General features: G+C 36.3%; 1 protein-coding gene across 1 annotated transcript in view; it reads left to right on the top strand.

The window, feature by feature from the left end:
• dock1 (dedicator of cytokinesis 1) overlaps positions 1–14161 on the top strand; it is a 575757-nt gene that overhangs the window by 41911 nt on the left and 519685 nt on the right. The window contains exons 5-6 of the mRNA XM_043713153.1: positions 3843–3926; positions 11735–11775. Of these exons, the coding sequence (XP_043569088.1) occupies positions 3843–3926; positions 11735–11775 (125 nt within the window). The remainder of the gene's footprint in view (positions 1–3842; positions 3927–11734; positions 11776–14161) is intronic.

Below are 14161 nucleotides of genomic sequence, written 5' to 3'. Positions count from 1 at the left end.
CTCACTTATACATTTAACTCCAAATTATTTTGCCTATTCAATGCCTACCCTTGGTTACTTATTGTAAATTACTGAGAGATGTATCTTCCTTCACAGAAGAACTGCAACAAATGCTAAAGCTGTTTTTATTTAAAATTGCGTAAGAAACCTGGATTTACCTTTTTATCCTTGTCCAATTGCTATTATCCGTCAGTATTGGGTAACTCGATGACAATTTCAAATTTTATGTTAAGACTGAAATGAGAATAGTCTCACTACTGCATTGGTCACAATAAATATTTATTGGTTGTACTCAGATCCTTATGGCCAATCATTTTTACTTGGCATAAAAAAGATCCATTGGCTATTTCTTTTATAAATATGAATATTTGACTTATTGTTAAAAAAAATCTTACGCTGTAAAGATGTCGAATTGTTTGCCGCACAGTTTATGATATCAAAGTGCAAATGTTTATTCTCCAGGTTGCCACAAATAGACACACTGCCACAGGCATTATGGCCTGTGTAGGTGGGTGTCACCAACATAGGTGATGTCTCTGTGGTCTAGTCAGATGTAACTTTCTCAAGAAACACAATATCACGAAGTGTTTCAGTCACTCTTCAAGTGACCAGTCAGGTTTCATGGTAGTTTCTCCACAAAAGTGCTTTAGAAAGCAGCTCCTTTCTGCAAGCTTCCCCAACTGAAATGACAACACCATCTTCAAGCCTGCTCAATCAGAATGGACCTTCAGCCCAGTAATAAAGAGTCACGTGCCTTCCCTGAAGTGAGTTTAAAAAACCAAAGCAGCAATTATCTGGGACCGTGTCATTTTAAAGGAAAGTTCCATTGTGCCTTTTTCTTTACCTTTTTATCTTTTTAAAAAAACTAGACACCTCTGTTCTTGAAACTCTAGTCCACATAGGATATTGAATGTGAAGCCATCATAAATAAAATAAATTTTGTTCTAACTGCCTCACTTACTTGGCAAAAATTTTATACCTCAAATACTGAAAGTTTACTGCATTATCACGATCTCTACAATGTCTAAGTAATTAGTTGAGTGTGCGAGTGAGAAGGCTTTCTTCCAGTAAGTTTTATTTAAGACAAAATTGCATTAATATTTAAGTGATGCATGTTGTAAATGAAGTGTAACGGTGATCTTTATACCCCTTGCATTATGTTTCTATTATTTAGTGTGAGATTTTACATTGATTTTGGGAACCTTTCAATAAACTGGACTATTTGATTAACCAGCACGCTCCTGCTCCCATAGGTATCGGTTAATAAAACATTTGTTTGTAGTTGGTCTGTACTGTTTGTGTGGCTTGGAGGACTACCTATTTGTAGTTGGAGCACTATCAACCACAAGCTCATCATATAATATAAAAGCTGCTCAGTTGGCAAATATTTCAATCTTGCTTTCGTTTAAAATGGATGAAATGATAAGTTGAAACTGATATGATTGATTATAGCGATGTTACTATGCTTTCGAATTTTGTTAAATGAAGTCAGTTGAAAGATATTGTCACAAATTTGTATTATAACTTTTGAAACTGTACATACTTTCAAAAGTTCCCAAATGCCATTTTCTTTGCAGTTTGCAAGTAAAAAAAAAAGGAATAAATATATGTTGTGTGTTACTTCTATGATCGACTTTACTTGAAGTCCCAATCTACAAACGGTGCAGGAATATGTAAGAGAAAAGCTATCTAAGGCCTATACTCACTTCCATCTCTCCTTATCAAATATCATTATTCTTTTTCTCTTTGCTGAATTTTGAATATCCTGTATTTGAATTTAGTAATTTTAACTAAGACTATATTCAGATTATTCCATAAATTGCCTCCTTCATGTTTGTTTAATTTAGATCAGTAAACACCCACAGACTGTGTGTGAAGTATTAAATCTGCCTTTTACCACGGCAGCAAAATCATGCACAATCATTCACACAGAAGCAAAATACTACAGAAGCTGGCAATCTGAAATAAAAACAAAGTCCTTAAAAAAAAAAAGTAGCAGATCTGACAGCATTGTAAGAAATAGTTAATTTTTTTGAGTCCAATCAGACTTCTTCAGAGTTCTGAAGAAGTCATAGTGGACTTGAAATGTTAACGTTTGTTTCTCTCTCTACAGTTGCCAGATTTCCTGCATTTCTTCAGTTTGTCTTTATGACTTTATATTTGGATTGTCAACTCGCTGTAAAGTAAAAGTACATTTGCACAGTGAATATTGGAACTAATGAATTAACCATAGTGTTCAATAGTGCAAGCTGAATGAGCTCTACAGTGGAAGTGACAGAAGTGTTGGGCTGTTCCTTGTACTTCATTTACTTTGAAATTTATTCAGTTTGTCTTCATATGACTTGTCAATGCATTAAATTTTTCTTTTATAACCAGTTGATTGATTCTCCCCAGTACTTTAGGACAGTTCTCTATTTTCCCATTGCTAAATAAACTCTTCATTAAACCACTTTAGTTTGCTGAAATAGTCTGTGTAGTTCTTTGGTATATAACTTAAAATCTATCAAACCAGAAAAACACACAGCAAAGTCTATTGAAAATTACCTGTCGCTGAAAAATATTTTAATTTCTATCAGCGAACTTGACTTGTTTGAAGAAATTTTCATGTGTTACCTGGTATGAACAATGGATAAATGTTAAGAACGAGTATGAGAGTTGATGTCTGGATTGTGAATAAACATTCCTTTCTGAAGAGAGATTTACCTGCTAACGATCTAGTTCTGACAGTATGGTTTCTGGTTTAATCAGCACTTGTGCATAATTATAGTTCAGTTGTAACAGGTGATGTGAAAAATATCTCTAATAAAACGAGTTATGTTTCTTGATAAGTGAAAAATATGTATTACTGAAGAAAGAAACTATGCTTTCAATCAAAATGTGGTTATTTGAATTTTGTTAAATGAAGTCTGTTGAAAGATATTGTTGCAAATTTGTATTATAATTTTTGAGATGTACATACTTCCAAAAGTTCCAAAATGCTACTTTCCTTTGCAATTGGAAGTTTTTTGTTATCATCCATTCATTAGATGCAATAAATACCAGATTTTAAGGGAGCAGCAATTGATTATTGCATGAGAGAAGAGTTGGTAATTAAGTCCATTCTGATTGAAATACTTGGAAGTTAATTTTTCTGCATTATGAAGCAACTATTTGTGCACAAAGCAGGGTACAATTACTTTAGGAAAGCTGTAGGTATTTAATTTAGTGATCTTCTAAGAGATGTGAATTTAAATTTAGCTTTATGACTTTCAATTTAATTTGCATTTGTCTTCAACTAAATGTTGGCATAGTAAGTAGATTGGTAATGTCCAAAGTATTTGTTAAACATGTATGTATAATCTCTGATTTTTGAAGAAGGCAAAGATTTACTGGTAATGTCTTCACTACTTGAAACGTCTAGATTTAAGATGGACAGTTGGTTTTCTATCAGTCAAAAAAATGGATAACCAAAAACTATTTACATAGTACAAATTTCAAAGTGCCCACTTAAGTGTTTTTAGTGTTCTGCTTGACAGCTTATTCTGTGCTTATCCTCTCTAGTTTGATTCAGACAGTAACCACCTTAATAGCATTGGTAGTTGTCCAGGGATTTGTTTTATTTGCTACTTCAGTCCAGACCAAAATGCTTATGACCATGAGCACTGCTTGAAAGTAGCGTTTACAATTTTACAGTTAGTAGAATCTCTTGATCAGGGCCAGTTACAAGCTTGTCCTGTTTACTTTGAGTTTCTCAGTAAAAGTAATGCTACAAATTATTGACATGTTAATAATTGGTATGATTGTGCTGTGATTATTTATATTGTAAATAGAACTAAATTTGAATATTTTCATTTTGTTTTCAGCAATATACAATTATGACTCCAGAGAGGAAGTGGAACTTCCTCTGCAGATTGGTGATACAGTGCATATATTGGAAACATGTGAAGGCAAGTGCAAATATTTTGTGAATTCTAATGTATATTAAAATTAGGAGATTACAATCTGTTCCCTGTATTTCTTTACATGTTAAAATTGTAGTTTTGGTAGTGCTGTTAAAAAGATTCTTTTGAGCTTTCATCCATAGTTAGCTTTCCTGTGCATGAAGATGACATTGTTAAGAAGTTGTAAGATGTTGACTTCTGCAAGCTCCCACCCACCCCTTCATTCAAATTGTTTTTGGAAGTTACTCCTGAGATATTGACTGGAAGGCTAGCTTGTTCTCCAACAAAGTCACTTTGTTAGGTCTTATTTTGTACTGACTTTCTGTAGAACTACTGCTTAATTGGAGATGTGTATGAAATGGGGAAAGGACCGAAATAAGATGCTTTTTTCTCTTAAAGGAAAAGAATTGAGCTCCTGATGAGACCCTTTTTACTAGATGCTTTCAATCTCTTTCTGAATTCCAAATTTCATTTGGAGTAGTTAATATGGCCAGCTTAGGAATGGGATGATTTCTTGCTTATTGATCAATTATTGCGTTATTAACAAAACTCAGTTTTATTCAAAGTATATGTGATGCAGACAATAATTTTGATAGTGTCCCTGATACGTAATTTTCAAAACTTAACTTTCCAAACATGTATTTTCATCTGTGTGGACTTTGACCTCTCTAAGTGAAGGATCGAAAACATGGAATTTAGAAATGTTTACTGAGTGTAGATAACAGGTTTCTTAATTCTGTTGCTTTTATATAAGGCAATATTTTGCAAGCAAAATTAAAGCATTGTAAAAGTATAATACAGATAGCAACTTGATGTTTTGGTGGTTGGAGTTTTCCAAATTTCCTATGCATTCAGGTAACAGGTGGTATATCTGTAATCTTCAGACAGTAAGTTGTGAATTTTATCCTACCTAATTTAAGGATGTTTGAATACTTGATTCAGATGGTCTTTGTTAGGCTTATTTATGTTTCAGGGAGTGGTTGCTCCCTCTTTATTTGAGGTTTAAGCCAACAGATTCTGATTTTGTTTGGGTAGCTGACAGTGATCCAGCTATTCACATGGATCACTCTGTCACATATATGGCAATTTAGAAAGCTAGCAAAACTGATCGAGCAGGTCAACAAAAAATATGACAACTCCACCAAAGCTAATCATTCCATACTGGCTTTGACATGAAATCAAGTAGTAGTGTGACCTTGTGAGCAGCAAGTATTTGTATTAGTGTTTCATAGTGAACTTGCGATGAATCATAGAGTCACATAACATGGAAACAGAACCTACGGTCCAACTCGTCTGCACCGACCAGACATCCCAATCTGACTGAGCCCCATTTGCCAGTATTTGGCCCATATCTATCTCAACTGTTTCTATTCATATCCCTATTCAGATGCTTTTTAAATGTTGTAACTGTACCCACATAAATCACTTCCTTTGGCAGCTTACTCTATACACACCATCCTCTGTGTGAAAAAGTTACCCCCCCAAACTTTTCTCAATCTTGCCCCTCTCACCTTAAACCGTCATCTTCCAGATTTAGGCTCCTCCATCCTAGCAAAAACACTTATTGATTATTCACCCTATCTATGCCCCTCATGGTTTTATAAACCTCTAAGGTCACCCCTCAGCCTTCAATGCTCCAGGGAAAATAGCCCGAGCCTTGGGCCTCTTCCTATAACTCAACCCCCCCCCCCCCCTGGCAAAATCCTTACAAATCTTTTCTACACCCTCTCAATATTAACAACATTCTTCCTATCAAATTCTGGTATTCTGAAACACTGATTGTCATGAAGTTGTAAGCCTTTCCCATCACAGAAAAGGAAATCCAGGTGAAAGATGCCCCGAGAAGCCAAAATTCTAGTCTGATAACTTCAGGTTATTCAAACTTGTGTACCCATGTCATGTGTACATGCCATCAATCAGAATAGAGTTAGTTCAAGCCACTTTGCAGAATCATATTTAATGGTTCCAAAATGGTCTTGCCCATGTGCTGAATGCATACGCATTAAGATGTTTTTATTGTGGATAAAATGGGACTGTTTTACCATCTTTATCAGGTTGCTCATTAGTGTTTAAAGATTAAATGTGTTTTGGTTGAAAACAAAGCACAGATCATGTCACTGCTGTGATCGACAACAACATGGATGACACAGAAACACTGTTGTTGCTTATGGTAGGAAATTTAAAGAAGCCATGTTACTTTGCACTTGATGCTTGCACTCTTTGTGAGTAAAACTTCAAAAACTTCAGTTCTGAAAAGAATATTATAATCCTTAATATACAGGATGCTTGGGAATAAATCCATTTATACCTGCATTATTAAATATATAAATTCCTGGAAACAAATGGTTACATGTACCAGGAAACACTTATTGCAAGATATAAAAATTTTGTCCGAATTCAATACATTGAAATATCATCTGTCACTGTGCAACTTAAACTTTTGACAGTGTTTACCTTTTTTTGTTTCTGTACAAAGTCCAACTAATTGAATAGTTTTGTACAGTAGCTTCTTTTTGAAGAGGTTCAGACAACCATTTTGGGAATTGAAAGAAAGAGGAAAATACTTTAAGAAACCTCAACCAGATTGAAATCCAGTTGTGGACTTTTTTGGGGAAATGACTGACCATTAACTGCCAAATTTTGTTTAAATTGCAACTAATATGGTTGACTCTGATTAGTCAATGTGTTGCTTCTGTTTAAACATAAGTGTCCAATATTAGATGTGATTCTGAGGGATAGTAACATATGTCACACTATCCCAAGTATCCTAAAAATTATGCTGATAGCCAATTTGATATTCAGTTGGGTTCATAGTTGGCCCTGTGCATCCTGGAAGCTACATATATTAATATATAGGGCGCTTTTCGTTGCGGACAAAAAGAACAAGGACACACTCTGCATTTATTTTAGATGATGGCTATTCTCTGGTTCATTGGTCAAGTTAATGCCTTTAGGAATCAGTTGACCTGCCAACTTAAATGTAAACAAAGCTTACAACTGCCTGTCATCATCTAACAAATGCATTCTCGATGGCCACCTGTCTACCAGTTAGAATCCATCACCAAACCAATGCGAACATTTCCTCATACATAAAAGTGTTGTTTCCCATTATATTAAAAAGCATCTCAAGCCTGAAGACAGCCACTTTGTTCTCTATTTCCAGTTTCTTTAACCTATGACTTTTAATTGTAAAATTAAGACCTTTATAATTTTGAGCCAATTGCCTTGTGCTTTCTGCAAACAACTGAAAGTATTTGCAGAATAGAGACCAAGAAGCAATGTATTGATGAATAAAAAGATCATGTTTGCAAATTCAGTGGGCAGGGTTCCCTGAAATGCTTTTCTCTCTCCCCTAATACCTTTTACTTCATTCTTGTCTGTACGTGAGAGCAGTGATAATGGGGATAAGGATCAGAGCTTAAACTAGTAGAGTCTTTTGTCAATGGTCATAATCTGTATCTATACATAGAAGCTATTAATTTGTAATAAATAATCATTCTTGTTAAAAGTACAGAAACTGGTCCATGTTTTCTGTCAACCTTGGTCTTGAAAAAATGGTAAATTGACTTTTTTTTTACCTTTTGTGATGACTGTGGAAATAGCAGGGATTGATCTTCAGCCTGCTACTTGATTAAGGTGGAATAAGTGCTATATTTGTTCTTATCAGCAGATTCCAACAAAATATGGAAAATATACTACATAAAACCAAAAAGAACAGCAGATGCTGAAAATCTGGAACAAAAATCGAAATTGCTGGAAAATCTCAGCAGGTCTGGCAGCACCTGTGGAGAATTCTGTGGAAGGGTCACTGGACCCGAAGATGATCTTTTTGTTCATCAATAGTCTGATGATGCTCATCAATAGGCATTTTCAGAATTTTGAGTTTATGGGCTCAAGCCACAGTCTTTCATCATGGATATGCAATCTCTCTACACATCTGTCCACTGTCGAGGTGCTTTTGGGGCTCTCCACTTCCTGGAAAAGGGCCTGAAATGTCCTCAGCCACCACCACCACACACCACTTTCCACCTGGCCAAGCTAGTCAACACTTTGAGCAACTTCTCCTTTAATTCCTGTCACTTTCTTCAGATCAATGGTGTGGCCATGGGTACTAGCATGTGCCACAGTTAGGCCTCCCCCTTTGTGTGGGATGCCTTGTTCCAGTCCTACTCGGTCCACAACCTTTTTTCTGATACACCAATGACATAATTGGTGCTACTTCTCCCTCTTGTCAGGCATTGGCAAGATTTATCAGTTTTGCTTTCAATTTCCACCTTGCTCTCGCCTTCTGGCCATCTCTCACATCTCCCCTTTGTCGACATCTCTATTCCCATTTCTAGGACTAGGCTGGCTATTACAAACCCACCGACGCCTACAGTTAGTTTGACTGTACATCCTCATCCTGCTATTTGTAAAGACTCTATTCCATTCTTGCACTATCTATGTCTTCATCGCATCTGTTTCAATGTAAGATTCTAGAAAGGAGCCTCCTTCCTTAACTGAGGATTCCCTCTGACCATGGTTAATGGGCTCCTTAGCTATGTCTGACCTATCTTCCATACTCTGCCCTCAATCCTTCTCTCTCTTACAGTGGTAGGGTCCCCCTGATACTCTCCACCCCACCAGCATCCACATAATCATAGAGTCATAGAGATGTACAGCATGGAAACAGACCCTTCGGTCCAACCTGTCCACTACCACATGTACTGCTTTTATTAGGATGCCACCACCAGGGTGACCCCCACTCACCCCACAGCACCTTCCCAAGCAATCGCAGAAAGTATAACACATGCCCATTTACTTTTTATTTCTTTACTATCCCAGGCCGCAGGCACATCTTCCAGGTGAAACAGCGATTTACGTGCACTTCACTCAATGTAGTCTACTGTGTTTGCTGCTTACAGTGTGGTTTACTAAACACTGGGGAGACTGGCTAACTGCTTTACAAAACACCTACATTCAGTATGCAAAAATGGCCCTGAGCTTCCAGTTGCTTGCCATTTCAACCCACCACTATGTTCCCTGGCTAATATCTCTGTCTCAGGCTTGCAGCAGTGCTTCAGTGAAGCTCAGCGTAACTTGAAAGAACAGTGTTCCATTTTCTGCTTGGGAATCTGTGACTCTTGGGGTTGAGAAAGTTCTCAACTAAATTAGGAAGGGATTCAAAATTGGCAGTTAGTCTTCGTGAACTTTCAAATATTTGGGTTTGAAATTAAGCAGGTTGAGTTTAATGTAATTGTTCACTAATTTTCATACTTGGAAAATGTCGATCTTATTGCAATTAGTTGTACCACATCTGAACAGAGAGATAAGGCTGTTACAAGGAGAGATGGAGCAGCTGAAGTCTTGTCAGACAGCTCAAATGGTTAGGCACAGACAAGACCAAATCCAAGTTTTGATGTGCTGGAACTAGGTCTGGCGATATAAAATTTAAAGGTGGAGGACTTCTTGAGAGTGAATGAAACTTTTTTAAAACATTGAGAATATAGACGTGTTAACTGAAGTTCTCCATTTGGGATCCCAAGAGTATGGCATCAATCATTTTAGTGATGCCATGCAAATAAATGTGATGGATGTTCCAGTGCGGGAGGATTTGTGATGTGCGAGAAAATGGGAAGAGTTACCCCTCTGCTTGAAAACAAAGAAAGTAAGAGTACTGAAAAGCATATTAGCTGCTGCAACTCTGGCTTTCATTGATGCTATTGATATAGCATTTTATTTAGATCTAGAGACAGATCTCGGAGGAAATGCTGCATATAAAAGGAACTGAAAGAATTATGACTATAGAATGTTATATCGAGAATTGATCTTTATGGAATAACTTGCATTCTACAGAAAGTATACATGATAAATGGCATACAATACATATAGCTAGTTTAAAGCTGGAGAGGAAAGAAATCTCTAAGTTTAAAGTAGATACTAAGTGCCTCTGTAGAAACATTATTGAAGGCTCCCCAAGAGGGATTTCCCACTGTTTAATAGTGGCAATTTTTTTTTCAATACTTATGTACCTTGTATAAATAGTTATTTTTTTAGAAAGAGGAATGGACTGTCAGAGTTGGAAATGCAGGTCCTTTTAAGGCTCGAACGCATCAGCTCCAGAGAGGATGCTTATTGGACTTTGTAGTAATAGCTAATTTGGGTAGAGAAGAAAATTTAACATCGCTAAATAGCAAATGAAAAGCTATGTCTTGAGGGCGCATTAATGGTGTCCCTGTTTCTGGGTCAGGTGTACTAGACTTAAGTCGCACCTACTCCAGCAGTGTGTAATAACATTGCTGTACAGGTTAATTAGAAGACAGAGTTGGAGCTCTTATAGCACCATGGTAGTGTCCCTAACTCTGAGCCAGAATGCCCAGGTTCAAGTGCCAACTGCTCCAGAGACCGAGTAACATCTCTGAAAGGGTTGATTAAATATATCTAATCTGAGACTACAAAGAAAACCTGGATAATCAGTCCTTGTGTAATTTTACAGATTCCCGTTATCTGCAAGACTTTAGGCACGAGTGTGTAATTCTGCCCAAGTAGCCTAAGGTCTCTCCATTTTTAACACTAAATATTATCAATATTGGAGTATGTACAACCCTCAGTGACAGAGAATTCCATAATCCTTTGAAGAGATTTCTCCCCAATTTGGTTGTAAATGATTAATAACTTTGCTGAAACAGGTTAAACCTAATCATAGCACCTCTTTGCTGTTCAAAACCACAGCTACAGTGAATTTCCATGATTCTAGTGTTGAGCCCTTACTGATTCTTCATTTTTAAAAAAATTCTTTATCTCAATTTTGGTTTGTTGGTGTGATTTGGGAGCTTTGACCTAAAGATGACTTTTGGACTTGCATTGAAAGGAAAACGGACCAAAAAAGCTTTTGTTTATTTGGGAGTCCAGCCTTGGAAGCTAATAACAGGTTGGTTCTCAATCAAACATTACTGTGAACACTTAATCGCCAGGGGAGAGCATTGTTTGAACAGATAATAGAAATTGTCTATTAATGAGGTTAGTACCTCAGAATTACTTTCAGTTAATTTGGAAAAGCCCTTGTGTTTAAGCAGATGGTAGATGTTGAATAGTAATGGGTATCTCGTGCAGGAGGTGGTTCGTCTGTCAAGGAGTGGTCAGAGTTTGAACTGAGGTTTGAACTGTGTTTTCTGTGCAAAAGGAAACAGCATGAATATTTCAAAGCTTCTTGCCTAACCTCCCCTGAGCAGCTCTTGGAAGCTCAGAATATAGAAAGCTAGGTTAGAAGTATTACAGCTTTTATCTGAGTGAATTACAAATGTGTCTCTGATCGACACATTTGCAATATCAACCAAGAAACCATCATAACCTGTGCAACAATGCCACATGAAAACTTAAAATAATCTGACTTTTATTATTTTATTTCTTACCTATGTTTGTTTATGTCTTTTGTTTGATTGAGCTGTAAAAGGTTTTTGAGTTTATAGTTTAGACCAAATTAGATTACTTTGTTGTTTAATTTTACTCTGCTAAAGTTGTTGTATCATTAATGAATTACTAAGTCTTTTGTTTATTCACAAAGTCTGGGGTTGATCATTCAAAAAGTCTGGTTAGGAACAAGTAAGGGTCTTAGAAAGTTAGTGCGCTGTGAATACAGAGATAGAAAGATTGACTTGGTTTGGCTGTCTCTGTTGTAACAAAGTACTTGAATTTGACTGCTTTGTTATTTATGCTATTAATCTTACCCACTTTGGCATGGTCTTAAAGTAAATTCAGGTTTCCTGCATAGTAATGTAACATGCTCATTGTAATTTGACTTTATTAGTTGCATTTAACATTTTTTTTCTGTTTAGGTTGGTATAGAGGGTATACACATCGTCGCAAAGCCAAAAAGGTGAGTAGTTTAAAGTTTATATAAATGCAAAAGTGACAGGTTTTAAATATCAGTTTCTTTGTGTATAATAAAAAATGTTGTATAAGTGTGCAATACAAACAAACTGAGTGGTAAATTATCTGTCTGGTCACATGTTTCTGCTAAGCATCCTGCAGTAATTTGTACTGTATTGTAAGATACTGTTCTCTGAACAAAGTCTATTGAAATTTGCATTTAAATGAATGAGTACTGTCTGTTTCCACTATCCTGCTAAGGAGCTTGTTTAGATTTATCACTTATCAACTCAAATGATTCCCCTTCAGTTTTGATGACAGTTCTGCTTGGTCAAGGTTACAGTTTTTCATAACAATCTATTATATTCCTGAATTTTATGTCCTAATAGCAGCCTCTGTAATTATAATGAAGCAGTGACCACTATTTCTGAGTGGACTGAATTGCAGAATGTGGGTTTTGATTTTGGGCTGGCTGTTTGATTCCTCCAGTTGGAAACCAAATTTATTTATTTTGAGGTCCGAACTTGGTTAGAGTGTGTTGGTTATCTGGCTTCTACTACAAGTTGCTGATTCTTCATTGAGCTGTCAGGAGGTAGCAGTTATGGCAGAAAGGTGGGGCCTGATGAAGTATTTGATTAGATTACAGTCAGCATTGTGAGGCTAGTGCTGCTTCTGACAGAACCTTTGGGCTTCTTTTTGACCACTTTGATTTCATTAAGCAGAATGTCCATGGCAAAGACTTCACAAAGTAGGCTGTTAAATTGTATTGGGGAACTGGGTCCTACATAGATCATAGAATCCAAATTTTACATAAATTTGTTAGGCTCCTATCTGATTCGGGGTGACTGGATTGCTTAATTCACAATACAGAATTTTGAAAAGACAGGCAGAGGCTGTAAACTCTGTTTTCACAAAGTTAAAGGAATTGATATTGGCCTATAGTTCTTCAAAACTATGACAAAAAAAATCTAGAATCATTTGTAAGAAAAAAAATTTACCTTGTTTAAATTAGTCACCTGGTTGCACTGAATGGTTTGTAAAAATTACTGGGTGTAAATGTCCTTGTCATATTTTAAAGTTAAATATGAATTAAAAATTATAGCAGCTAGGAATCATTACAGCTATACAAAGTCAGAGACAAGGCGAAAGTGAGGACTGCAGATGCTGGAGATTAGAGTCAAGATTAGAGTGGTGCTGGAAAAGCACAGCAGGTCAGGCAGCATCCGAGGAGCAAGAAAATCGATGCTTCGGGCAAAAGCTCATCATCAGTCAGAGACAAGACTCATGAAAGATCTGCGCATCACACAATTCGAAGATTGGAGAGAGTGCAATGTAGATTTACCAAAATGTTACCTGAACTTATGCTTCAACTTATCAGTGTTATACCAGGACCAGTAAGTGGCTGATGGCTCTGGTTGTTTGACGATCTGTTGCAGAAATGCTCAGCAGACAGATTTCTTGCTGTGGTACAACAACTATTATTACAGGAAAACACAGTTAAATTTCATCATACTTCATGCTGCACTTTAAACTGATAATTGTTGTTCATCACATGATCTACATCTTGATTAACGCTGATTAGCATGCTCCTTCTTAAACTCATATAAAAGCAAACAGAGATTAATAGACAAAAATTATTTCTGCCATTTGGGGACTGTGGACAGCCTAAAAATTAGAGCTGGACCTTTCAGAAGTGAAATTCAGAAGCAGTCCAAAGCATGACCTAAAAACAACAATTAGTAATTGCAGGTAATTTTAAATCTAATAGCAGTACATTTCAGTTGACCAAAAATATTCTAGAGTATCCTTTGTTAAATTCAGAACTCAGTTTTTTTTTAGTTTCTGATGAAGGAATAGCTCAGGAGTAATTAGTCTGTTTCTATTGATTCCACTTAAAACACTAAACATTATATGCTGTAACATTGTATTGGAACTTTGGAGAAAAAAATGTCAAAACAGCAGCACTTTTAAAAGGGGGAGGAACAGACAAAGGAAGTACATGGTAAGGTCAGTGCAGGAAAGAGAGACAAAGAAAAAGAAACCCACATTGCTAACTGACAGAGCAGTGAACCTGCACAGTTACTGTCTTTGCTGTTTGAATTCATGTATTGCTGGACATCTGAGTGTATCTGGGAAGATTAACAAACAGTCAAGTTCACAACTGATCTTGGAGGAACCTGTTTGGGAGACGTCACAACACAAAAGATAAGAGGATATTTTAAGCGTGGCCTTACAGTAAATCTGCAGTAGTGAGTGGAGTGGGTTCTTTCTTGAAAATGTTTTATTGAGATATGTCTCTTGATTAAACTTAAAATATAAGCCATAAGTATTAATTTAATCTGGAGCAGTGTTTTGTAGAGAAATAGGACAGTGCTATTTTCTTGGTCTGTAGA

The sequence above is a fragment of the Chiloscyllium plagiosum genome, chromosome 22 (genome assembly GCF_004010195.1).
Source record: "Chiloscyllium plagiosum isolate BGI_BamShark_2017 chromosome 22, ASM401019v2, whole genome shotgun sequence".
Lineage (NCBI taxonomy): Eukaryota > Metazoa > Chordata > Chondrichthyes > Orectolobiformes > Hemiscylliidae > Chiloscyllium > Chiloscyllium plagiosum.
Note: the sequence above shows the minus strand (reverse complement) of the source record. Positions and strands in the feature narration are given on the sequence as shown.